This window comes from Phycodurus eques, chromosome 16, assembly GCF_024500275.1.
Source record: "Phycodurus eques isolate BA_2022a chromosome 16, UOR_Pequ_1.1, whole genome shotgun sequence".
Lineage (NCBI taxonomy): Eukaryota > Metazoa > Chordata > Actinopteri > Syngnathiformes > Syngnathidae > Phycodurus > Phycodurus eques.
The window spans coordinates 23053361-23080610 of NC_084540.1; the positions used below are offsets into that span (position 1 = coordinate 23053361).

The following is a 27250-nucleotide window of genomic DNA, read 5'->3' on the forward strand; positions in this document are numbered from 1 at the left end:
GTTTGTGCTTATTTGTGTGTGACATCATTCGCGTTGGCTGCAAGCTAGCGGTGTGCCATACTCCGATCCAATACCAAGTAAATACCAGGTCAGTATTGCCGATTTCCATACCGCTATGTTTTGGTAATTGTGATTGATACAGAATGACAACCAGGAAAGTGCTTTGGTTCGGAGCGAAAGTGGACTTGATTTTTTTCGTTTGGTGAACTTCACGTTCCACATTTTATATTTTGCAAGCGATCCATAATTTGTAAACAAATTATATTTTTTAATTATACGATGGCTCCCATTGGACAAAATTGACGAGGGCGGGACAAAGCACACACCCGCAAATGAGCGCTGCATTGCATCGCTTCTGCAAGTTTGCGCTCTTATTAAAGCTGCAAAACCATTTGGAGCCTCGACTGTCGTATTAGGTCCTATCCAAGAGTGGGAACCTTGTATAAGGAACTGGGGGGACCAATAATAAAGGACGGAGTTCGCTGACATGCGGCGACTGCCGTTCCTGTTAAAATAATACAGGCAGCCGCACTAACATAACAATGAGCAGCTCATTCAACGCAAGCTTCGCGACGTTCTATTTCTCACTTTGGGCAACTGCGCCCTGCAAACCGAAGCATGTATCGCCCTGAGCCACAACATGCAAGCTTAGGGTTGCTCAGCAGAAGACGGCGGATCAGGTGCAACGTGCAACATTAGAAGATATGGATAGCCGCTCGTTGGCTCGGATCATGGCCGCTTTTTTATTCAAACAACAAACGAACCGCATCGAGTCTGTTTGGAAAAGCAAGACCACCTCAAAAAGCTCTCAGAGCAGTTGTTTGGTTCGCACCACGATTGGCTCGTGTGCATTCACCAATGCACAAAAGGGGGAAACGAACTCTGCTTTGTTTATCGTTTGATCAAATCTGGCAGGTGTGAATACTCACAATGAATTTTCATGACCATTAAGTGTTTTTGTACCATTTTTTTGTTGGATTGAGAATTGGTTAAAAACCAGGAAAGGATTTGGGCGTCATTTGGAATTACCCACATATTTGTTCTTCACACAATAAACATGATGAAATGTAAATACATAATTAAATGTTTGTTGTGTGATTTGTGTACATCATGTGGAAAACCACATACCCCGTTGACCTTTTGACAAATTGAGACAATATCGCTTCATATGATAAACCAGATAAGCCAATGTCCCATGAATAAAGTCCCAAATTACAAGTTCTTTTATGTGTTCAAAAGTGAAACTATGAGTCGAACCTTTTCTCAGACAAGCTAATAGATTTGAGGTCATTTTGGGAAAATAGGTCATGTTTGAGACTGAAGAATGGCACATGACCAAAGAGAACCAATCACAAGTGTTGGCTATAGAAGGAGAAAGTGATATGGGGGGGAAAAAATTGGAGCTGTGGCTCTTTTTCAAGTGTAACGAAACATTTTAATCATGTGTGTATTTATTTGTCTGGCATGGTTCCAAAAAGGCGTGTTTGTCTTATTTCCCCACTTTGAAGCCGTACTACTCCAGGTCAGTGACCTATTTCCCCACCACGCCTGAGTAGAGCGCAACTTTGTGTCCACGTGACACTGAGTAGCGTTTCATTTCGTTGAGGCTTTTTGTGCTGAAAAGGTTTGCTTCCTCACTTGTTTCCAATACATGATGCAACAATTGTGATGCATCTGGAGGGAGGGAGGAGCATTTCAGTGCGATTACGTTTTGACATCAGGTTATTTCCTTGGCGCGGCGCTCTTGAAACCTCAAAACGCATGATGTCATCGCAGACTCGCAGTTGTGACGTCATGTCACCCCACACCGCTCCTCCGCTTCCCATTGGACAATTCTGCTGGTTCTACAGGCGGGGCCGCGAATGCGAGTCAAGCAAGCTGACGCTTATTGCCATTTGCACGCTCGCTCCCTATTGGCTCTCAGGAGACAAACCTACGTGATAGACGCCCATGCTGTGGGATTTTGTTGAAATAACTTGTGGCTAAATTGATGAATTGACATGGTTGCAGTAAACAGTGCCAGTTACATTATGGTATGTAGTTTACATCATGTCCTGTGAAGCGGGAGTCTATTTTTGTTCACAAAATGTCAGGAAACAATCAAAACAACCCGGTGGGGCACTGGCACTGGGTGAATACGGAAGTGATTGGAATATCCTCGGCTATGATTGGCTGGATGACCTGCCCGTCATCATCAAGCGAGGAGGGTCCTTTGGCTGGTCACGAAGTGGTGAATGGGCTTCAGTGTTTGCCTGAGCCAGCATGGGGCAAACGCTGACCAGTTAGTTGACTGATCGGCAAAAACAAAAACTCTCGACCGCCTGTTTTGGGTGTACTTTAGCAAATGTAGCCGCACGAGAAGCTTCCGAAGATTCGATTTTTTTCAGCATTTTACACTGGGATAGCCTCAAAACCCAAGAAGAGCAGAGATGAACGGCTTGTCGTTTGACGATCCCTCGCTGGATAATCTGGATCCGACATTGTCGCTGAATGACCCCAACGATATTGACACGGCCCTCTTAAGCGACATTGATGGTAAGAAGAGCTTGTTTTTTTTCATCCAGGCGAACAGAATCCCGTTTACTAACAACTTCGCCATCATAATGGCGAGCCGCTTTAAATTAACTTCTTCTTCTGGGCCAAATCTTTGAAAGGCTTCAGATTTTCCACCAAAACACCTCAACAAAGTCTTCAGTGCGTCTTTGTCCCAGCTAGCTATTGACATGGGCGATAAATGTACGTCTCGGAACATTTTGCCGTGACTGTGTCCTTCTGGCCATAGTCTGAAAAGCATGAGTATGTTGTGCATTAGAATGCTTGTGTATGGGCTGCTTTGCAAAAGGCGGAAATGTCTCAAACGGGCCAGGCGAACCCAGCCGCCTGCCCAGGCGGGGGTTACTTCCGTTCGTTTCCTCCTCGCTGGGGTTCGCGGGGCCTCATTGGACAGAAATTGCACGCAAGTCCATTAAACAAGAACAAAACATGCTTGGAAAAACATACAGCATTTTATGTTTCGTTTATGAGCGTGTTGTTGTGTCGGCGCTCATTTGTAAAACGGCTAACCGTCATTAAACGACCCACCAATATGTCGTTTGTAGTCCCACTATTATTTTCACAGTTGGAGTCTTTGTTATTTGGCGATGGCTACACGAAGAGTGTATAGCGTGCGTAGACGTCGGCTGGTGTTTCCCACTCACCACATGTGACCGCTAGTAACCTCTCACTAATGCCCTTTCCCGTCTTGGACGAGACGCGCTCTGATTGGTCAAGAGCGATCACCTCATCCAAAACACTCGTTTTTTTTTTTTAAGGTTAACCGAGCCTGCTCTCATACGCAAAAATAATAATCCGCAGCAATGGTCTTATCGTCACGAATGATCATTTTGAGGCGCTTTTCCCCCACAGAATATTTGCCACATTCTCACGGTGCGGTGCCTCACGATGCAAATTCTGGATTGTTTTCCCCTCGTAACGTTCACATTGGAAAACAGAAGATTCCCAAATTCTTTATGGTAACTACCATGTTGCTTAAGAGCGATTGGTTTCTTTTTAGGACCCCTGCTGTGCATGCTTTTGTCCAGTATCCACCATATCTGTTTACTACATCTACGTACTTGTTGGGGTTGCAGTAGTTCTGCGAGACTTCGGAACTACAGGGTTCTAACTCGAGTCATGTTGTGGACAAAAATAACTCCTTGTTTGACTGATGCTAGTCTGCTTCCTGACTACTGTCGAGGTGCCATTGAGCCAGGCACTGACCCCACAACCCCAGCTCAAAACGTCTTCCACGCTATCTGCTTGCATGCCTGCATGTGTGGGATTGAACTTTCTGTGTAATGTGCAACGAAACACTTGCGCAGTATAGCAGAGAGTAAGTGGAATTTCCCAATTTCCCCGATTCTAATGAATATCATTTCAAATGTACTTTGTTAGCATGTTCAGTCCTCCTTTCAGTTTTTATAATGCTTAATGTGATTTTCAGACATGCTGAAGCTCCTCATCCACCAGGAAGAGGAACTCGGAGGCCTCTTTGACACCCCCCCATACGCAGGAGCCGCCACCAATCCGGACCTTTCGTGCCCGCCGTCGTCCGCCCCCCTCCCGACCGCCACACCTCCCTCCACTTCTTCCTCCTCCATCCTCAGCAACAGCCCCCACCTGGATGCACTCCTGGGCCCCCCCATCACCCGCAGCTCATCCAGCCCAGACAAGGCCTTCCAGCCTCCCACCTTTCAGCAGTGCCCGCTGGCTCAGGTGTCCATCCCCTCCCCGCCGTCACAGCAGCAAGCTCGCAGCCTCAGACCCTCCAAAGCGGAACCGACCCGAGCCGTCGTGGCTCAGACCGCTCCCGCCCTCGGAGCGTCACCTCATGGCTCGCCGCTACCGACCCCCGCATTCGGCAGCGCCCCGCCAAAAGCGCCCCGACCTCCGAACCAGCTGCAGGCGCAACTTCAGACTCAGACTCCGAGCAGAGGCCAGAATAGCTACATAGGTACGTTTACGGATGCTGTGAACATTTTTGCCAGCAAGTAAATGGTCAAAATCGGACTAACGACGGCTCGTATCTCAAAACTCACAAGTCGGGTCGCCCGTATCTCAAAGCACCACTGTATATGTGTTTTATCCTCTACACATAATTGTACAATTGTTTACGTCGTATGCGGCCTCGTCCTGTTTCACACTCTCACACATTTCTACTGAATCGATAAAATACGTAGTATACATTTGATATATAAGAATGTGACTGTCAAAGCTCATGTTGACTGTTATGAACGCATATTTGGGCTGAACTGAAAAGGAAATAAAGATTTAGATGACGAGGTCAAAAAATGTAGCAGTTGTATGAGAGAAAAAAAGAAATCTCCTTTGTTGAATTTGTTAAATCATCCACCAGAAGGTTCTGGGCTCACATTTAAACGTAAACATGGTTTGCTTAAGTACAGTTTATTTTACTGCTTGAGGAAAAAACAAAAAGCTGATAACATGACAAAGGTGACACACTGAGCGCTGCTATCACTTCCTCAAACTTCGATAACAGTTGACGTCATGCTGTGCAAACCTGGAACCATTAACTTGCCACCGTCTGCGCTTGACACATTTTCAGCCGGCAGCGTGAGCCAACCGGCCGCCACCTTGTCGTCCTCTCCTCCGAAGGTTCAGCCTGTGGCCGTTCAGACTCCGCTGCAAGGGGTGAGCGCCGCCTCGCCTCCGCCGGCCGCGGCAGGAAGCCCGCCCGCTCAGACGCTCGCATCTCACGTGCAACCAGTACCTGTAAGTGGACAAGAGGCCAGTGCACTCCAGTCCATTCACACTTGTTTGAGGAGACGGATTGGAAAACATAATTAACGGTGATTATCTTTGTTTATTTTAATTAAAAAATTTCAACTTATTTTGCTTTGTTTTTTGCTCTAACCGTGTTTCTCAGCTGATATTGCAACCGCACTTTATCAAAGCGGAGTCTGTGCTGTTGACCACGCTGAAACACGACCCCTGCATGGTGGCCACCGTGGCGTCGCCCACATCCCTGGTCACCACCACGCCGGTTCAGAGCACGTCGCTGCAGGTAAGCGCATTCGCAAGCTTGATTGAGCCAAGGCACACGCTAGTAGCAACGTGGCAAGATTTGCTGAAGAAATTGAGTTTTGTCCATTTTGGATGATAAATGTGGTCAAAAAATGCCTGCCTCCATCCATCCATTTTCTGTACCGCTTTATCCTCACAGGGGTCGCGGGCGTGCTGGCGCCTATCCCAGCTGACTCTGGGGGAGAGGCGGGGTCCACCCTGAACCGGTCGCCAGCCAATCGCAGGGCACATAGAAACAAACAACCATTCGCGCTCACATTCACACCGACGGACAATTTAGAGTCCTCAATTAACCTTGCATGCATGTTTTTGGGATGTGGGAGGAAACCGGAGTACCTGGAGAAAACCCATGCAGGCACGGGGACAGCATGGAAACTCCACACAGGGGAGGCTGGATTTGAACCTGCAACCTCAGAACTGTGAGGCAGATGTGCTAACAAGTTGTCCACCGTGCTGCCTAGAGTAAAACAATAAAACGTAATAATTTCTCAACATATCTCCTCGACCGTCTCATTTCATCTGCTACCGGGGGAACCCGTTCTCACGTTGGCTGACGACTCTGAGTGAAAAATATCCAGCGGTCGCTCGTATGGCCCAAAATTCAGAGACGTCATCGCGTCAAAATTCCTCTGATGTTTCAAGTGGCGTCATTTGCCCTAAAAACTCAATTTAATTAGCGTAAATGCGATATTATTGGTGAGACGAGCAGTAGAATAGGTCCTGTACTTCAACTAGTGATAGTTTGATTTTGTAAATTTATTTGTTATGGAGGATTTTAAAGGTGTGTGAAGTGCTCACTTTTTTTGCGAAAATTCCACAAAGATGGCAGCCACTTGTCACCTTGATAATACCAGGGTTGCACCGTATTCCGGTATTAGAAAAGTACCTCACAGTCCAAAATTACACAGCACGTGCTTTCTCAACATAGAAATCTTATGACATAGGTTGGTGAATATCAAATGCGTTGCATATATTCCCAGGCTTTTGTGGGCGGGGGCACCTTCCTGACTACCGTGCCCGTCATGGTGGATGCCGAGAAGCTGCCGATCAACCGCATCATCAACAACGGCAAGACGGGCGGCTTCCCGCCCAAGGGCGAGAAGCGCACGGCTCACAACGCCATCGAGAAGCGCTACCGCTCGTCCATCAACGACAAAATCATCGAGCTCAAAGACTTGGTGGCGGGCACCGAGGCCAAGGTGGGTCACCTTGCCCATCTTGGCGACTGTGATTACATGTGAAGCCGTAAGATAGAAGACATTTGATAAGAGTTAATTTTAACCTGCATATCAGTTACTTGGCCAACAACAAACATCAGTGGGCAGATTTCCATGGTAAAATATAATAATAAAAAAAAAAAAATTAATAATATAAATCTAATCTATAATCGATAAGGATTTGCCATTTATGTCTTTGGACTCCGTATGTGCGCTTATTAGCCTGGGATGAGGCCATACGCTACGTCTGTGTACTGGGACTCGAAAAAAATGTTCCGATACTACACATCGATACCGACGACTGCAAATTATGCGCTGCAAAATGGATGACGAAATAAGCGACGGTGTGATAAAGTGTCACTTCAGTTGTCCTGTCACAGTTTGATTTTCTATTCTCATGAAGCAGTCTTGTATTTCTTTTTACTAACTTTATTTTGTTGTTAACACACAAAGTTAACACGGTATCTGATGTGTATATGTAACAGACTCTATGTTCTTATCAACTGTATGTACTCTTTTTACAAAGTGCCCCCTAGTCTTCAGAGTGAGACACTACATAACTGAATTACCTTGTGTTACAGGCTACTTTGAAGCGAAACGGGGCAAGACCGTTAGAAAAACATGCAGTCGGATGTTAAAATGTCAGAAATGACAAGTTGTTAGTTTGAAGAGTGTTATGTTTGAGTAAGACCTATGCCTCGTGTGTTTGAACAATATTGGATCAAAATGAAACACATTTTTGTCACAATTGCAAGATGAAATTGCATTGCCAAGGATTAGTACTCCGTAGCTGCGGGTCCTTCTACTCTTACGCTGCCTGAAAAAGAAAGTAGTATCAGTGCGTCCCAACTATTGGCTTCATTTGTTATGAAGATATCCTAAAATTATGCATGAGTTGTCTTAAACGTTGAAGCAAAAATTCCTTGGACAACAAAAAATACTACCAACAAGAAGTCAAAGAGCTGGATAATGCAGTGCTATGACTCAACAGCATTGAGTTGTTTTTGTTAGCGTTGCAGTATATTCACAACAATGGTGTTATCCCTTGTTTAATGTAGTATACTTTTTAAAAGGGATGTCTGGTTGTCGTCCTATGTACGACGGCGTGTTAGGGTCACCTAGTGAGAGAACAATAAATGCCGAGACGTCATTTTAAGTCGTCACGACGGGATTCAACGTCTTCATGACGCGATATAAAGTGGTCAGGATGAGATAGAAAGTCAACATTTGACCTGAGGATCCCGTTTAATATCGAGTTAACGTATAACATCCACAATTAACGACGGGTGGTCACGTGGGACTCGATTGCTACGCCAGGATACGCTAACGTCAGTTTTTATATATATATATATATATATATATATATATATATTGATGCTATGTTAACTGGGAGCGACTATATCTCTTCACGAGGACTTTAAAATCACGTCCTGTCAACTTGACATGTCGTCATGACTGCTTTAAATAAAGTCTCGGCTTTCCCCCCCCCCCACCCCCATCCTTCGTAATAGGTGACCCTGATATGCCGTCGTTATCTGTGTGACTGAAAAGGTGGCGAGCAAACGAGTCACTGCTTTTAATTGTCAGTATAATTTTCATGTGATTCTTTTCTTCTGTGCCCTACTAGCTGAATAAGTCAGCCGTGTTGAGGAAAGCCATCGACGTCATCCGTTTCCTGCAGCAGTCCAATCAGAAGCTGAAGCAGGAGAACATGGTGCTGAAAATGGCAGCCCAGAAGAACAGTAGGCGATCTTCCTGCCCTTTCCCCGTGGCGAAATTCTTTCCAAGTTTCCCTGCAATTTGTAGAGCTCGACCTTTTCATGAGCAACTCCAAGAGGAGAGGCTCGCCATATGGGGACCCCTTTACCCCCGTGCGTGCGATTGACCCTTGAACTTTTCCGCAGAGTCGCTCAAGGACCTGGTCGCCATGGAGGTGGACGCGCCGGCCGACGTGAAGACCGAGCTGCCCACCCCGCCCGCGTCGGACGTGGGCTCGCCCTCTTCGTTCTCGCATTGTGCCAGTGATTCGGAACCCGACAGCCCCATGGGAGAGGACGCCAAGGTATGGCGCTTTCGAGTTATGGCATTTCAATTTTTTTTGCCATGTGCGGGTGCGGGCCGTTTTGCACGATATGCCCATTTGAAGTTGATGAACAACATCAAAGAAAAAAAAGACTTGGCTTTAAATATTGAAGAGCATCTTGGAATCTTGTGCTTTGAATACAAACATAATGCATTTAAAGTAGCCTTGTCATAGACTTCTGAAAGTCATAAAAGTTTGAATGTAAAATTCACCTTAGTTTCAATAAATGAGTCAGCTCTCCATCGAAGCAGCCTACGTGAAAAATGCGTCTCAACCTCCTTCTTTTCCTTTTTTGGCTAACTTGTCTTCTCCTGTTCACCAGCCAAACATGGGCACGCCGGACCCGTCGATGACAGACGACAGCAGCGCCGGCGGCATGCTGGACCGCTCCCGCATGGCGCTCTGCACCTTCACCTTCCTCTTCCTCTCCCTCAACCCCTTGGCCAACCTGCTGTGCTCACCCGGCGGCGGCACGGCGGGCAGCGCGTCCGGCGCCGCCCACCACGCGGGCAGGAGCGTTCTGGGCTTGGACATCGCAGGTAAGACAAGACACCGTGACCAGAAAGTATTTCCAAGGGCTAGTCAACTGCAGCCAAATGTAGAAATGCAGTTTTATGATAATGTTAGATATTTTTGGATACATTTTCTGTGAACTAGCAATAATATTAATAATTTATATTCTATAGTGTACAGTTATCCCCCGCGAATAACGATCCCCACTGAGGATAAGCCCCCCCCAATTTTTTGGGTCTATTTTAATAGTTTCAACTGTAAATATGGTACAACCTGTGATCCCAAAACACTTGAATGTAGTTTTCAAATTCATCTTACAACATCCACCCATTTTCCGTCCCGCTTATCCTCAGGAGGGTCGCGGGCGTGCTGGAGCCTATCCCAGCTATCTTCGGGCGAGAGGCGGGGTTCACCCTGAACCGGTCGCCAGCCGATCGCAGGGCACATAATAACAAACAACCATTCGCATTACTTGCGGACAATTTAGTCTTCAGTGAACCTAGCATGCATGTTTTTGGGATGTGGGAGGAAACCGGAGTACCCGGAGAAAACCCACGCAGGCACGGAGGGAACACGCAAACTCCACACGGGCCAGGCCGGATTTGAACCCGCAACCGCAGAACTGTGAGGCCGATGTGCTGACCAGTCGCCCACCGTGCCGCCCATCATACAAAGTTACGCTTACAAATAAAATGATTTCCAGATGATTTGATGAAAAACAAAAATGCAACGGAAGTTGTGTGCCTGCACATGCAGAAAAGAGTCTCTGTCACTTCCACTAACAACCCAGGCTAAGGTTAGCTCCACCCCAACATACGAAGCTTGTCGTTCCGTCTTGACACCAAATATGGTACCACGCCCTGTTCAGATGGCTTTGGCGGCATCTTCGGGCATTCCAGAAAGAGCGTCAGAAAAAGTCACACATTTGTGAATAGTGGATCTCAGTTACGTGGGGAAATCTTATTATGGTCACCACGGGCCACCCGTCTGACGACAAATTGAGGAATAGAGTTCATTAGAGGGGGGCATGTAATTGAGGAAACCCACTTGGGTTGCTGCCGTGCTATTTAGCAAAACCTTCCTTGCAGCTGACTCTTGGGGCTGGATGGACTGGATGCTCCCGACAATTCTGGTGTGGCTTCTGAACGGCATCTTGGTGTCGGGAGTTCTGATCCGACTTCTGGTGTACGGAGAGCCCGTAACCAGACCTCATTCTGGATCTTCCGTCTTGTTCTGGAGGCACCGCAAGCAGGCGGACCTGGACCTGGCAAGAGTATGTCTAGTCGAAAAAGATGAAATAATAGAATCCCATCGGGAAGTGGGGCCTGCGGGTAGCATTCCCCTCCAGACCCGATAATGGTTTTTGTTTGACAGGGGGATTTTGCCCAGGCCAGTCAGAACCTTTGGACTTGTCTGAAAGCTCTGGGTCGTCCCTTACCCACCTCCCAGCTGGACTTGGCCTGCGCCTCGCTGTGGTCGCTCCTCAGATTCTGCCTTCAGCGCCTGTGGGTGGGCCGCTGGCTGGCCGCCCGGGCGGGAGGGCTGCGTTCGGACCGCCCCCTGCAGGAAGACGCTTGCAAGAGCAGCCGAGACGCCGCCCTGGTGTACCACCGCCTGCACCAGCTGCACATGACAGGTCGGCTTCGCCGCGCTTGCCCATGTGTAGGGCAGGGCTGGCAAGTAACAGACTGCAAATACTTTCTTACGGTACTCAAGTAGATTTTTTTTTCAGGTATTATTGCTTGAGTATTTATTTTACCCCCTACATTTGAAAACGGATATCTTTACTTTCTACTCCTGGTCTGTCTGTTTTACAGTTTAAGTTTAGTCTGTACTTGTACATTTACCAGAGGCTGTTTTTACATATGTATTTGTACTTCTACGAACATCTGATTCTGATAGGATTATAAGCTTGAGCAAAAATATCACGGTATTGCAATTACAGCTCTGAAATGTATTTTAATTTTTTTTAAAATGTTTCCATCAATCACTTTTTTTTCCATTTAACCAAATGTAATTTATTTTTATACATGACACAATGTTATTTGGTAAGTTAGTTACTAAACAATACAAATTTTCCAAATAAAATCCCAATGTAGTACAACAGTAGAAGTAGTTATTTCTCAGAAAATGAGTACGGTAACTATATCTGTGCTCTTCTCCTCTTTGTGACGTAACATCAGAGTGGAAATGAGCTAACGTTAGCTGTGCTCTGCCTCGGTCGCCAGTCAATGGGATTTATTTCACCAATTGTAGACACATGAACTCTCGTTCTCGAACTCTGGTTGCAAACCTTCCTTTCAAGACAACGTAATATTGACACATTAACGTCATAAACGTGAGCCCGTGTTGGAAGTGTGTTTGTGGTGACGTGACGCGACGCGCCGCACTCCAGGATGATTTAAGGACGCGCTTGTTAGCTTGAAGTAACGTATGGCAATATTGATTCTCCTGTCTTGTAACTTGCGTGCAGGTAAGCTGAACGGCAGCCACCTGTCGGCCGTGCACATGGCCCTCAGCGCAGTCAACCTGGCAGAGTGCGCCGGCTCCTGTCTGACCGTCGCTTCGCTGGCCGAGGTCTACGTCTCCGCGGCGCTCCGAGTCAAAGCCAGCCTGCCGAAGATTCTGCACTTCACCTCTGTGAGTGCCCTTTAGTCAGCAATTGTCCGTTTAGCTCGTGCTAATGTCAGCAAATGTTTTTTTGCCAACTTGCTTTTTGCACAGTTTTTAAAGCGGTGTAGTAAGTATTTCTGAGGGAGTTAATAATACAATCAATCAAAGCACAACTGCAAGATTTTGTGCTGGGAAATATTTTGGTGTTTTGTCTTTTGATCTAGCGTGTTTTCCTGAGCAGCGCGCGTCAGGCGTGCCTGTCGTCCAGCGGCAACGTGCCTCCCGCCATGCAGTGGCTCTGTCACCCTCTCGGCCACCGCTTCTTCGTGGACGGAGACTGGGCCATCCGCAGCATCCCCAAAGAGAGCATCTACAGTCAGGCTGGCAACACTGGTGAGGAGACACATCATCATCATCATCATCATCAGCATCATCATCATCATCATAGAGGGCTAGGCCCCATTAATCCATTTTTATCATATTAACCGGCCGAGCCATGCAGTTTGATGGCTCGTTTTATGTTAAGTCAATTATCCTACCGATTGTCCCATCGATTAATCGAGTAATCTGTTTACATTATAAAAATTGTTCATTATTAAACAACAGTACTTGTACAAAATATGCATGTGATGTGCTTATTGATTTGTATTTTTACTTATTATTTATTTATTTTTTGGTGGGGGAAAAAATTCAGGGATTCTATTTTAAGGTTAAATCGCCGAGCCCTACCGAGATGAAACTTCTGGTGTTTATTGCAAAGTTGTTGACTGTTGTGATGTGATGTTAAGGGTTTGTCGCTGCTCTTTACAGTGGACCCTCTGGCTCAGGTGACTCAAGCCTTCAGAGAACACCTGCTGGAAAAGGCTCTTTACTGCGTGGCCCAGCCCAAAGGAGAGAAAAGCCCCAGTCAGGGCGACGGGTGAGAAAAATACAAATATATATGCTTGACCAAAAAAAAGTATACAGTGCACCGTTGAGCCACAAAATGATGATTCCAAAAAAATCATAACCCAATACAGGAGCCAGATTAAAACATCTGCCTTTACCAAGGTAATAACGGGTCGGTATCAATATTTGCATTTATATTGACAGGCTTTTTCGATGGACTTCGATGAGTCGTCTTAAAGATGACATCCGTCCATCCGTTTTTTAATTCTTTTTTCTCTCAGTTAAAAAAATTTAAAGACGGCTAGGCTCCCAAAAAGATGCTGCTTATGATTTACATTGAAATGCATCCATGTCTAGCATTTGTGATTTGTCGTGTGAACATGCTTAAACAAATGAAGCACTTTTAAAGCTAAAGTAGATAATTACTATTCTTTTCCACGCAGAAAACATCGACACATGTACACCAGATGATATGTGGTGCTGTTGTGGCAAATGTTCTGTTTGACTTCGTGGTTCATGCGTCCTCAGGGAGTACGCCGACGCCCTGGAGTATCTGCAGCTGCTGATTAGCGCCTCCGATGCAGCTGGTGCCACGTCCCACTCCTTTGCTATCGGCTCCAACATGGCCACTGTGACGGGTAAATCACTTCTAATCCTAATACAGTACTACTACTAATGATACAGTGAACCCTCACTATGTGCGGGGCTTAGGGACCGAGCCTTGCCGTCAATAGTGTGAATACTCGAAATCAGTACCACCTCAATAAATGCAAGAAAATAAAAAACTGCACTTAATGATTGGATTAAAATGTATTGCAAATCTAATGTAAGCAAAAAATGTACCCAAATAAATGATGACAAACAGTTATTTAAGAGCCAATGCAAATGTTTTGAACTTAAAAGTTAAATACAACTGAACAGTACTTAGGCTGTAATTTCCTCACGTACCACCAGAGAATCACTACTATAAATTATCCACAGGTGTGAATCGCCTCGTGTCCAAAACCATCTGGGATAGCCTGCAGCTCACCTGCGAGCTGAATGAGGATGAGCGATATAGAAAATGGTGCAAAATAACACCGTTTTCTTCTTCTTCTCTTCCTGCTATCTGTCTTGACCTGCTCTGCCGGATTGGTTTTTCCTTAATATTCCTAATAGAAGCTGCGAGATAATGTTGATTTTCACATTACAGAGATTGAGTGGACTGATTTCCACCCTACTACCGCTTCACATTCTACTTACTGATTGCTCATCTGGTGAAAAAAGAAAAGGGGGTGGGGGCGGAGGCTGGCTCGCCAAACGGGAGTCATCCGCTGGATTGCTTCATCCATCTTCAGGCCTGTCAAATCAGTGATCACGTTGAGAGGGGGAGGCACGGAGGGCGGCGGGGATCTTAACGGCAGACGTTCTTGGCACTGAGTTAGCGTCGGTATTGGGCGCGTGTTGGTCCCGCGTGTAAACAAAATACTTTTCCTCTCATAACCGAGTCGTTAGAATGCTCTCCGGCCTCATCATGTCGTAAGTTAAGCGGACAGCTCTGACAGATCGAGCTGTCAGACAGAGCTCAAACACTGACAGCAGATGTCCGTCTCCCCTGTCGGCCGTGTGCAAGTCCACCCTGGGCGCCGAGGGACTCCAACGCCGTCGCCACGGTCCAGCGTGCCGGGAGACGGCGTTATGCGTCAGAATTGTTATTGTTGTTAGTCAAGCTGTCGCTGAGCAACAGTTCCAAGTAGTTCTTAATTTTGAGGAATTTCATCTTTCAGCAGGACAATGAGTGTGGCATACTTTCAAATGATAAAAGTTCAAATTTTGGACTGCCTCAGCCAGAGCCTAGACCTAAAAAAAAAAAACTGTCCTCGCAGTCTGACACGTTTGAAGCACTTTTGCAAGAGCCTGTGACTTCTTCCCAAAAGTTTATTTTGGATTTTCCACTTCGGGTGCGTTTTTACAAAAAGTTATCTCATTTTTTATGCATATGAAAAATGTGGTAATCTAACAAACAACAAACAGAAAAAAATGTGTACGTTAAATTTGTACAATTGTTTATTTGGGACGTAAGTCATGATCATGTTTTAATTTTATTTATAAATTTAATTATAATTAACCAATTATTAAAAATTGTAAAATCTTTTATTTTATCTTGTTTCATTCATTATTTGCAATTAATAAATTTACCAATAATTTAATTTGAAATGAATACCTTTTTAATGACTTATTTTTGGGGAAAAACAGCTAATTTAAGTGAAAGCCCGCATATTCTCAGTTCAATATTTGCATATAATGCAGATTTTTGGGGGAATCCGTTCGCTGTTATTTACAGAAAAGTTCATCTAGCCGCTGTTTTTGTGCTCAGGCCAAAAGCAAAGTTAAAGTTGTAACGTTGGCGCCATCTGGTGGAACATTGGTGGTGGTGTTGTTTTAGTTATTGCTTGTGTTTTTTTTATCCACATTTGAAATGCCCTGTTTTATTGGCTGTCCTTGAATGCACCTCGTGCGGTATCAAAAGTGAAAGATGTTTGTGTCCCGATGCAGCTGGTGTCATCTACTTTGCCGTGGGCATATTAGTTTGCCCATGTCTGACATTTATGTCACTTTGTGCTGGTGTGTTATTTAGGCTAGTATGCTAGCTAATACGACTGATGAGCCTCATGTGAAGGTGCTTTGTTGGTTTTGCATAATTAAACTGCTTTAACAGTTGTTTATGTAACACTGATTCATGATTGTGTACACGCTAGCTGTATATGGCTGGCGTTGGTGCTTTATGATCCTCTCTGTTTTAAGTGCTTTAATGCCATCTTGTGGCATCGATGAGGAATCGCAAACCTCTTTCAATATTCGTTCCTGCGCTATCGCCACTTTAACTCTCTTGACCTTGGGCTGCTTTTGTCTCGTCGTCTAGGCTGCGACCCCCACTCCAAGTGGTGGTCCTCTGTCGCCGTGGTGATCATCAACTGGCTCCAAGGGGACGACGCGGCCGCGGAGAGGCTGTATCCGACCGTCGAGCGCCTGCCGCGCACTCTGCAGAGCGCGGAGTGAGTGGGCGCTCGCCTCACGTATCCCCGGGCACCGCGCGGCCCCCGTGGCGCTGACCCGCCTTCTCTGTCTGTACCTCGTCTCGCACCGGCAGGAGTCTCCTGCCCAAGGCTTGCCTCAACACCTTCCGAGCCGTACGGGCTCTGCTGTCCAAGCCGGAAAACTGCCAGCTGAGTCTGAGCCACAGCGACAAGGCCGGCGCCCTGCTCCGAGACGGCCTCAACCTGGGTCCGCACTCCCACAGCTCCGCTTTAGACAAGGTGCACTTCCGCGCACGCACACTTCCAAGCGTGCAAACTTGTTTCCCATAAAAGTTGTTGCTTATCACCCCCGAGAGGGCACTCTGCGTGTGTGCGACGGCGTCTGTCTTCAAAATAAAAAAACACCTTCTACCACGCCCGCAAATACTCGGTGGCAGATGCGCTCGCACATGGCCGTGCGTTAAGTTGTAAACACGGGGAAATTGCCTGCACGAACACATCGTCTCACACAGAACGTGTGTTAATGCGCCTTTTTATGGCCTGAGCTGTGGTGCATTGTAGTTGCATTGCATGTGTGACCGCGAAGTGCAATGTGCCTGCAGTGCAACACAGAGCCGAGCCTCCGACAGCAAGGGGGACCAAAGCCCGATACGTTGTGTGCGCCAGCATTTGAAAAACACTCACTAAGTGCGTTGACGGACAGAGTAGAACGCATCCCAAACGTCACGATCCCAATCATACGAAAAGTCGAGGCGCCGTGCTGGAGAACGCTCGATCAGCTTTTGTTTTCAGACTCCACTTTGGAACCACCAGAAGGCCCTCACCCGAAGATCTGAGGCCACGGCTCGGCTTAGTGACTAAAAAAGAGAGAAAGAAATAACGACATTTTAAGCGCAATTGAATGCTGCGTCGATGTTAGTGCCCAACGGCACGAATGGCAACTTGAACGACGCAGTGTTTGGTAACTCGAGCAAGAGAGCATTTTCTAAAAATTCCTTCCAAGTAGTCATTTTGGAGATTCTACCCGACAGCAACGATAGGACAGCTTCCCAAACATTCAGCGACAAATATGTGAGGGTTCTTTGTATGGAAAATGGATGGATGGATTTTTCCCTTTTCTAATGTTTAATCTGTGTAAATCTTGTTTTAAAAAATATATTTTTTTAGGTTGTCCAGTTGCTGCTTTGTGACCTGCTGCTAGTGATGAGGACCAACGTGTGGCATCTTCAGCAGCAGCAGCAGCAGGGAGCGGGCGGGGCCGGGCCGTGCCCCGCGGGTCCCGTCGACGGCCCCGCGGGGGTCCAGCAGGCCTCGCCGCCCGAGCTCCAAGGATTTCAGCAAGACCTCAGCTCCTTGCGCAAGCTGGCGCAGAGCTTCCGGCCGGCCATGCGGAGAGTACGTACAAATGCGTTCTTCTGTTTTCGTGACCTCTTTTGGGAGGATGCGGGATAATGCAAAAAAACCAAAACAAATTAATGGACCAATATAATGCGGGAAGTGGGGATCAGTGAAGTTGCACACTTTGGTGCTGATCCAAATTCGAATTGTTCGATGTTAACTGGTCAGCATAGTGCATAAGTGATTAGCACCTCTGCCTTCGAGGTCTCAGGTTCAGGGTTCGAACCCGTGCTTCGGTCTTGCTGTTTGGAGTGTGCGTTTTCTCAAAAATTGTTGCTGCGCGTCGAACGCCGTGGCGATCATCTCTCGTGATTGGTCCGTTTTAGTCACAAGCTGTGATGGTGTGCCCGTCGGTTCAGCATACCATCTACGCCGCCGTATCAAATAATTAAATGTATCTGGTCATCTGGGTCCATTTGTTCTAGCAGACACTGTTCCACGGTCGCCATTGTCGTTGCTTCGTTTCTTGTTACGGAAAGGAAAGGAAAACGGCTCCAAAAAATGCAGAGGAAACTCCCCCCTGTGGCGACCTAGCCAATCGCAGCCGTAGCGACACCCCCGACTTGGAGGTGGACTGCAGTACATTTTCAAAACTGCGCGCGTGGGTTGCGCTTCGAGTATAAAGGCAAACTACGCGCGGGACAGCCGCGCGAGTATAAAGAAGCCTTGAGACGAGCCGCAAAAAGACGCCTTAGCCAACCGCGGCTCGTGAGGACCGAGTTAGCTTAGTGCTTAGCATTCCTCCGCTAGTTCCCGAGCACCGAAGAAAGCAGGGAGGATGGACGACCGTTCCATGTGGATGCTGCTGCTGTTGTTGTTGGTGGTTTAACCAGCTCAAGCCAGTTAACAAAATAGCGCCGACAGATGTTGTCATCAACAAGCGGTTTCGTGATTGGCCTATGGAGTCCGAATCAATACCGTGGGCCAAATGTATACCGTTTACCACATATAGCGCGCACCCTTGCCGTATCGAAACATATTCTGCCGGCGGTATCGAACGGGAACCGTTTGGGGCAACACATTGTTCAGTGTCCCGACGGCCTCGTACAACAAGACATAAAAGAGTTTTGTTCTTTCAAAGACGAGCTCGCTTAATGTTTGCGGACTGGTTGTGTAGAAGTGTCGGAATTAGCTGAAATCTTGCCTGGCGCGCGCACACTTGCTTTTTGTGCAAGTGTTTGGCCGTGCTGCTGGCAAAGCTGAGCGCTTGCTATGAGTCATCGTCGCCCACTTTGTCACATTGTCGCTCTTCTCTCGCCGTCTCCAGTTGTTTCTTCACGAAGCCACCGCCCGGCTGATGGCGGGCGCCAGTCCCACGCGCACGCATCAACTGCTGGACCGCTCGCTGCGGCGCAGAGCCACACCTGGAGCAAAGACAGGTGTGTGTGCAAACAAAACAAAACAAAAAACTATATTCTAGAGGTACAAAAATTAACAGATTAATTGACCGCGAATTGATTTTCAAATTAATCCACAACTATTTGGATGATCAGTTGATCGATCGTTCAGAGAAAATTGTCCAAATGCTCCGAATTTCAGAATCTCAACATAAAATATTTTGAGATTTCTGCTGTCCTCCATGAAAGCAGACAGATTTCTCTTTGTGTTGCATCAAAGGCATTTGCAAACATCTGCTTTTACTTTGGAATTGCCGATTTTCTGACAGATGTCAAACCAGTAACTGAATCCTAATCAATTTATGTTGGTGTGTTTTCGTCACTGTCAATTTGAAATAATGTCCAGCTTTTAAAGGAAGGGTTGGAAATTGAAAAAATATATATTTTTTTTCCCTTTTACCTGATTCATTGAGTAATCAAACAAATAATTAACAGATGAATCCATGATTGAAATAGTGATTGGTTGCAGATCCACTATATTGTAAAATAAATGTTTTGTTGTAAATCCCCAGATTTTATTCATGCAGGGATGTCAGATTTACAGTATAGCTTGAAAAAGGACATCAAAGATTGTGATTTGTTTCTTTATTTTCAAATGTGATGGAACATCGACGCAGATGTTCCTTGGCCCCTAGCATTAGACATGGCTTTGGCCTGAGCACAATTCTCCAAACGGGTGAACATTATACGCAAAGCGACACAGTTCCAAATGGAACTGCTCAGTCCTATTTATGCCGGCGGCGATGTTGGAGCTTTTTAGGTCGTAGCGGTGTACCTAATGGTTTGGCCGGTGACGTGACGGCGAATGCGGTGTCTTTTTGTGCGAACCACAGAGGAGTGCGAGACGCGGCCGGGCCGGCGCGAGCAGGCGGAGGCGGTGATGCTGGCGTGCCGCTACCTGCCCCCGTCTTTCCTGTCGGCGCCCGGCCAGCGGGCGGGCATGCTGGCCGACGCCGCCCGCACCCTGGAGAAGCTGGGCGACAAGCGCACGCTCCACGACTGCCAGCAGATGATCATCAAGCTGGGCGGCGGGGCCACCGTCACCAACAGCTAGAGACGCCGAGGTCCCGAGTGAAAACGGACTCGTGTTTTCCCTCCCGGGCACTCGAGCACGTCGTCGTCGCCGATGATGAGCAGAATCTACGAAGTGTTTCTTTCTCTCTTTCTCCAAGTGTGAGTCCAGTGCAGTGCTGCGTTTGACCTCAGAGAGGCGCCATCACATCCTCATTGCGGGCTGCGGTGTGAATGGCCAGTGCGTGAGTGTGACTGAGTTGCTTCTTTTGATTTGAGGAAAACGACCATATTCGGTCAATCTGCACTAAGCCTGCCGGGTAGATTTCAACGACTCTTCTTTTCATTGTTTGTTTTTGACGTGTACATAGAATAATGTTAATGATGTATTTATATTCTGTATGGATATTGGTTCAGCAGTATTTGACATGCGTGGAATGGTGAATGCTTCCTTCGAGCGGCGTGTTGCCATGGTGACGGTGCGTCATCAAGTTATCGAGGTGACCTTTTGCTCCGCTGACCTTTGGCGGTGTTGCTTTTACACGCGCGACGACAGTATCGCCGAGACGCTCGCGTTGCTTGGAAAACGTAGATCGTTTGTCACTTTCTCCACGCAACTAAAAAGTAACTCGGTTTTCTTCCAAAGAGGACTTTCACCTGGTTGGCAAGTACTTAGTCTTTCAGTGTTTTCAGGACCATGGGAGCATCTTAGAACCGGAAAAAAATACAATTTGGTATTATTGTTTTTGTTGTGACAACTTCTCATATGTTTGCGGGCGGCGCAAACATTATTCAGCAGAAAAACACTTTGTGGGCCCTCACATATTTTCATCTTGTGATCATGTCAATATTAAAAGACTTTTTAGAAAACCTCTTCTCCCATTTTTTTTTTTTTTTTTATTGCATTGAAGTGGAACACCCTAAAACTTTGGAGTTGTGAGCATCTAGGTAGGGCTGGAGAATTTACATGAATTTTTTTATTCATTGATCTCATTCATTGGTTTGTTTGTGTTATGATTTAGTGTATAAATACAAAATTACATGGATACATTTATGAACTTAAACTTAGTTTTTTATAAAGTATACATTTTTAAAATCTATTGACCCATACAAATGATTTTAATTCAATTAATGATACATAAAAATGAGTAATTTTATTCTTCAATTAAATATGTACATATACAAATTTGATTTTTGTTGGTAATTAAACTAATGACAAATTACTGAATGTTTAAAAATGAGAATATCTCGATACAAAGTTTAAAATGTATTTGTTAAATTTTAAACAAAAATGAAAATTATGAAAAAAAATCATATATGTATATATATAATTATTATGATTCGAATAAAATATTTTACACAACTTATTTAACCTTGTATGTATGTATGTATGACCTGACCCATGTGTCTGTTTAAAATCAAAATGTTAAAAATTAATGTTCCTGAACATCGTCTACAATGGGAAAATCTGAAATGAGAACAATTTGCAACTAATATTTGATATCCTTTGAGTCACTGAACGCTGTGAACTCATTTCGACCGATTTCAGATAGAAGAACGCGATTGCGTTTCTTATCGTGGCCTGGAATCGGAATGACGACAAAACACTCCAAACATTTTCATCTGCGAGTTGACAAAGGACAACAAAAGGGTCGCATTGAAAGGTGCTGGTATATTTGAACATTGGCGGTACAAAAACATGTCAAACCAAGCAATGCGTCGAGTTCAAACATGAAAATAAATAAAAAAAATGACATGATCCAACTTAACAGTTGACATTCCAAAAAAGAGGCTGTAATATCTTCATCAATGGATTCTTTTAACAGTTTATGAGCAATAACATATTCCGTTTTATAGAAAATAAACATCTCTAGGAAATACTATACACAGTTATTATTAGTACAGCACATCTTACATTTAAACAGCATCAAATACTTATATACACCATGAAATAATGAGCGTCAGAAAGTGTTGAATGTTTGGTGTGGTGTTTATTTTTGACAATTTTTTAAACGTTTAATATGTTAGCTGGCCTGACATGAGCGGAAACACGGCGCGGTCACGCAGGCAGGCTACACTGTGTGGCGTGGTTCTCAGAAAAACTGGATTGACACGTCGCGGCCACGGGAAAACTATTTTGGAACTGTACAGAAAATATGCGGTGAGACAACCTGACCCCCGGTTGGAGGCTCGGCGCCTCGCAATGGAAAGACAACGGCAGCTACTGAATGTTCGGACACTTTATTTTGTCACCTCTTTTTACTTATTTTTTGATGATTTCCCCAGAGTTTGACGTTGAGCAAGGGTGTTGCGACCATGTAGTCAAAGCGCCGATAAATATACCCCTCGCAAGTACAGTGACGCCTTGAGATGCGAGTTGAATCCGCTTCGTGAGCACGCTCGTCAATGGCACTCAGTCGCTCTTTGCAGAAGATAAAGAATATATGACTTAAGTATTGTTATAAATACATGCTGCAAAACCGTAGCGCCGCAACGTAGATGCTGTTAAGTGTTCACATTAAGCTGGCGCATTGACGGGCTAAGCTATGTGGTAGTTTCAAATAAACCACATGGAAAGCAGGGTTCCTGTGCAAAATATGGAGTTTGAATTCAACAATTTCCAGGTCTGGAAAAGTATGGAAAATAAAACAATATTCATGTATCCAAGACTGTTACGAAGTGTCTATTTTCTAAAATGAAAAATTAGAACTATCTAAAAAAAAAAAAATATATATATATATATAGATCGATTGGCTGGCGACCAGTTCAGGGTCTATCCCGCCTCTCGCCCGAAGATAACTGGGATAGGCTCCGGCACGCCCGCGACCCTAGTGAGGAGAAGCGGTACAGAAAATGGATGGATGGATAGATCGATCCGTTTTTTTTTTTTTTTTTTTCGCAGCAACAATGTTTGTGTGAGAGCACACAATATTATACCATGGTCTTGATTAGTACTTGACTCTGATTGGCTCAGAAAATTCCACCGGCGTACATGATCAGCTGATAATGTAACAAAACAGGGTTGGGGGTTCAAATTCGGGTTTGAAAACAGGATTAGGGTTTCAAAACACGGTTAGGGTTTGAAAGTAGGGTTTTAAAACAGGGTTAGGGTTTTAAAATAGGATTTCAAAACGGTTAGGGTTTCAAAGTAGGGTTTCAAAACAAGGTTAGGGTTTGAAAGTAGGGTTTTAAAACAGGGTTAGGATTTCAAAACGGTTAAGGTTTCAAATTAGGGTTTCAAAAACACGGTTAGGGTTTCAAAGTGTGGTTTTTAAACGGGGTTAGGGTTTCAAACTGGAGTTTTGGTTCAAATTAGGGTTTCAAAACGGGTTTAGGGTTTCAAAAGAGTGTTAGGGTTTGAAATTTGGGTTTCAAAACAGGGCTACGGTTTCAAATTTGGGTTTCAAAATGCGTTAAGGGTTTCAAAGTGGGGTTGTAAAACAGCGTTGGGGTTTCAAAGTAGGGTTTTAAAACAGTTGGGGTTTCAAGTTAGGGTTTCAAAACGTGGTTCGGGTTTCAAATTAGGGTTTAAAAACAGGGTTAGGGTTTCAAAAAGCGGTTAGGGTTTCAAAGTAGGGTTGTAAAACAGTGTTGGGGTTTCAAGTTAGAGTTTTAAAAAAGTTTCAGGGCTTCAGAACAGGGTTAGGGTTTCAAAGTAGGGTTTAAAAACCGGGTTATGGTTTCAAACAGGATTCGGGTTTCAAATTAGGGTTTCAAAATACGGTTAGGGTTTCAAAGTAGGGTTGTAAAACAGTGTTGGGGTTTCAAGTTAGAGTTTTAAAAAAGTTTCAGGGCTTCAAAACAGGGTTAGGGTTTCAAAGTAGGGTTTAAAAACAGGGTTAGGATTTCAAAACAGGATTCGGGTTTCAAAATGCGGTTAGGCTTTCAAAGTAGGGTTGTAAAACAGTGTTGGGGTTTCAAGTTAGAGTTAAAAAAGTTTTAGGGTTTCAAAACAGGGTTAGGGTTTCAAATTAGGGTTGCAAATGAGTTAAGGTTTTAATACAGGGGTTCAAAACTGAGTTAGTGTTTTAAAACAGGGTTAGAGTTTCAAAACAGGGTTAGGGTTTCAAATTAAGGTTTCAGAACAGGCTTTAAACAGGGATAGGGTTTTAAATTAGGGTTAGTAGGGCTTGAAGCGACTTTTTTTTTTTTTTTTTCTTTTAAAGACTAGTTCACGTTCGGCGGCCGACTGGTTAGAGCGTCTGCCTCACAGTTCTGAGGACCGGGGTTCAAATCCCGCCCCCGCCTGTGTGGAGTTTGCATGTTCTCCCCGCGCCTGCGTGGCTTTTCTCCGGGCACTCCGCTTTCCTCCCGCATCCCCAAAACATGCATGAATTGGAGACTCTAAATCGCCCGTAGGTGTGAATGTGTGCGCGAAGGGTTGTTCGTTTCTATGTGCCCCGCGATTGGCTGGCAACAGGTTCAGGGCGTGCCCCGCCTCCTGCCCGAAGATAGCCGGCATAGGCTCCGGCACGCCCGCGACCCGCCTCAGAAACGGATGGATGGATGGATGGATAGTTCACGTTCTGCCAAACGTTTTCACTGCGTTCGTATCCAAAATGTTTGCCCGATTGTCAAAGCAAAACAATCTTTTGAACGACAGCTCCTATCTGGAAAAACTCTCAAGTCGGGTCTCTCGTATCTCAAGGCACCGCTGTACGTTGGACCGCCGCATACCTGCCGTTTGCCGCCTGCGGATTCGACTATTTGCCCCATTTTATTTTCAAACGTCTTTCAATTCTTTTTCTTTTTTCCACATTTTGTTCCTTTTCTTTCCCTTTTTTATTAACCCTGCTCATTGGAGAATTTTTGGGTTTAAAACCCCCCCCAAAAAATAAAAATAAATATATATATTTGCAGTCCTCCCTGGTCCCTATTGGATTCGCGGGGGGGGTCCGCTGTATTGAAAATACTGCAGTGATAGTTAGAACCTGCGTCCAGTTTTGTGTCACATCCAGTGGCTCTTTGTTGCTTGGGATTGTCCACGTATGCGCACGCACGCACGCTTTTTGGCCTGCGGACAAGCTGGACAGATGGACGCACCTGTCCGATGTCTGTCGGCCAGGTGCGGGAATACGATAGCGTCCCGTCGGAAGGCCACGGCCCCCTCGCTCTGCACGGCCGCGTCTCCCTCGGCGCCTCGGCGCCCGAACGCATCGTCTGGAACAACTTTCTCTCTCCGGGAGCCATCTTGTCGCTCAGAGTTCTCTCGAGTCCGTCGTCCCGTCCGTTTTGAGAGGGTTAGGTGTCTGTTAGGACAGCGTTTATCTTGGCCTCGCTCGTGCGAGATGGTCCGCTCGGATATCTTACAAATCCTGTAGAGGGACGGACGAGAGTTGTGAATAAAGACGCGCACGCGCACACACACACACACACACACACACATGCATTATATTTACTGAATCAAATGTCGACTTCATGTTTCTTGCTAAATGGGTTGTTCCCTTCATTTTGGGAGAAATATGTCCCAAATGATAGTCCGAGCTTTCTTTTGCCATAGACCCCATCTTAACATAAAGTGAACAATTGTTAATTGACAACTAATCGATTATCAAATTAAGAAACAACTATTTTGATAATCAATGAATTGTTTCGAGACCTTGTTTAACTTAAAATTGTCCAAATGGTCAGAAGTAAATATTCTCTGATTACTGTCGTCGTCCATGTTGTCAGGCTGATTATCTTGATGTTTTTCGAAATAAAACATTTGCAAACATCTGATTTTACTTTTGGAAAACAATCGTCAGCATTTCTGTCGATTTTCTGACGGCTGCTACGGACCAAACCGGGAAGTGAATCATCATCAATTGATGTTTGTGCAATTTCTGCACTGTCAATTTGAAACGTTTTTTTTTTCTTTCTTTTTTTTTTTTTTTTTTTACAAAAGGGATGGAAAATTATTTGTTTTTTGAGTCCAATTCATCAGTTAATCGAAAAAAATACAAATAATGAAAGGCTAAAGCGGTCACGACAGCGTGACGCTCCTGTCACGTGCGACTTTTTGGTTTCCCGTCGTTCTTCCGCCTTCTGCCCGTGACACGCATGTAGTCATAGCTGACAACGAGACGCTCAAAAGCGGCGCTCCACACGCTGGCTCTCATGTCCTCACGTGCACTCCCGGTCGACAACGAGGCGCTCTAAATCGGGTGACTCACGCCGGACGGCCAAGTGCGTCACTGGGTCCGTTTTAGCCACACCCAAAGAAATCTGGAAAACTCGAATGGTGAAAAACAGCTTAACGTGAAACAGAATCACCGCAACTCAATACCACATACGGAAAGTATTCAGACCCCCTTAAATCTTTCACTCTTTGTTATATTGCAGCCATTTGCTAAAATCATTGAAGTTCATTTTCCCCCTCATGAATGTACACACATCACCCCATATTGACAGAAAAAAAACAGAATTGTTGAAATGTTATTAAAAAAGAAAAACTCAAATATCCCAGTCAGGAGATGGGCGAACGTTCTAGAAAGTCAACCATCGCCGCAGCCCTCCACCAGTCGGTGCTTCGTGGCAGAGCGGCCCGACGGAAGCCTCTCCTCAGTGCAAGACGCACGAAAGCCCGCGTGGAGTTTGCTAAAATACACCTGAAGGACTCCAAGACGGTGAGAAATAAGATTCTCTGGTCTGATGAGACCAAGATGGAACTTTTCGGCCTTAATTCTAAGCGGTATGTGTGGAGAACACCAGGCACGGCTCATCGCCTGTCCAATACGGTCCCAACAGTGACGCACGGTGGCGGCGGCATCATGCTGTGGGCGTGTTTTTCAGCTGCAGGGACAGGGGGACCGGTTGCAGTCGAAGGAAAGACGAATGCGGCCAAGTACGGGGATATCCCGGACGAAAACCTTCTCCGGAGTGCTCGGGACCTCAGACTGGGCCGAAGGTTCATCTTCCAACAAACGAATGAAGCCAGTTGTTCTGGCTTCAGAACAACTCCGTGACTGTTCTTGAATGGCCCAGCCAGAGCCCTGACTTAAACCCAATCGAGCATCTCCGGAGAGACCTGAAAATGGCGGTCCACCAACGCTCACCATCCGACCTGACAGAACTGGAGAGGATCCGCCAGGAGGAATGGCAGAGGATCCCCAAACCCAGCTGGGAAAAACACCTGGGTTTGGGGAAGAACATCATTCCCCAAAAAGACTCATGGCTGGATTAGCTCAAAAGGGGGCTTCTGCTAAATACTGAGCTGAGCAAAGGCTCCGAATACTTATGGCTGTGTGATATTTCAGTTTTTCTTTTTGAACAAATCTGCAAAAATTTCAACCATTCAATTTTTCTGTCAATATGGGCTGTTGTGTGTACATTGACGAGGGGAAAAAAAGAACTTCAACGATTTCAGCAAAGGGCTGCGATATAACAAAGAGTGGAAAACCGATGTGGGTCTTAATACTTTCCGTACCCACTGTAGTTTTCAGTCTCTTCCACAATGATCTTCTAACGTGGAATGTATTTAGAATTACTATTCACTTCAAAGGGTCTTTTAACGCTGACGCGATGTTGTAAAGTCGACTCATCGATGAA

General features: G+C 45.5%; 2 protein-coding genes across 4 annotated transcripts in view; one reads left to right on the forward strand and one right to left on the reverse strand.

Annotated features, from left to right (window-relative positions):
• Positions 1-3: 3 nt before the first annotated feature.
• srebf1 (sterol regulatory element binding transcription factor 1) lies at positions 4-20584 on the forward strand. 2 transcript variants are annotated; one of them, XM_061700159.1, is made up of 19 exons: positions 4-88; positions 3983-4492; positions 5105-5271; positions 5426-5563; positions 6564-6782; positions 8428-8542; positions 8705-8862; positions 9206-9422; positions 10485-10669; positions 10771-11032; positions 11870-12036; positions 12234-12402; positions 12820-12928; positions 13426-13535; positions 15800-15932; positions 16028-16193; positions 17082-17309; positions 18580-18691; positions 19543-20584. In XM_061700159.1, exons 2-19 carry the CDS (start codon positions 3985-3987, stop codon positions 19761-19763), a joined length of 3384 nt encoding a protein of 1127 aa, XP_061556143.1. In that variant the 5' UTR covers positions 4-88; positions 3983-3984; the 3' UTR covers positions 19764-20584. The 2 variants fall into 2 exon arrangements, with proteins under 2 accessions (XP_061556143.1, XP_061556142.1); XM_061700158.1 differs by lacking the exon at positions 4-88 and adding an exon at positions 1939-2535.
• Positions 20585-21372: 788 nt separating this feature from the next.
• LOC133415070 (retinoic acid-induced protein 1) overlaps positions 21373-27250 on the reverse strand; it is a 68732-nt gene continuing 62854 nt past the window's right edge. For both annotated transcript variants that reach the window (XM_061700882.1, XM_061700881.1), the window contains exon 5: positions 21373-25035. In XM_061700882.1, coding sequence (XP_061556866.1) covers positions 25027-25035 — 9 coding nt within the window. In that variant the 3' untranslated portion in view covers positions 21373-25026. The remainder of the gene's footprint in view (positions 25036-27250) is intronic.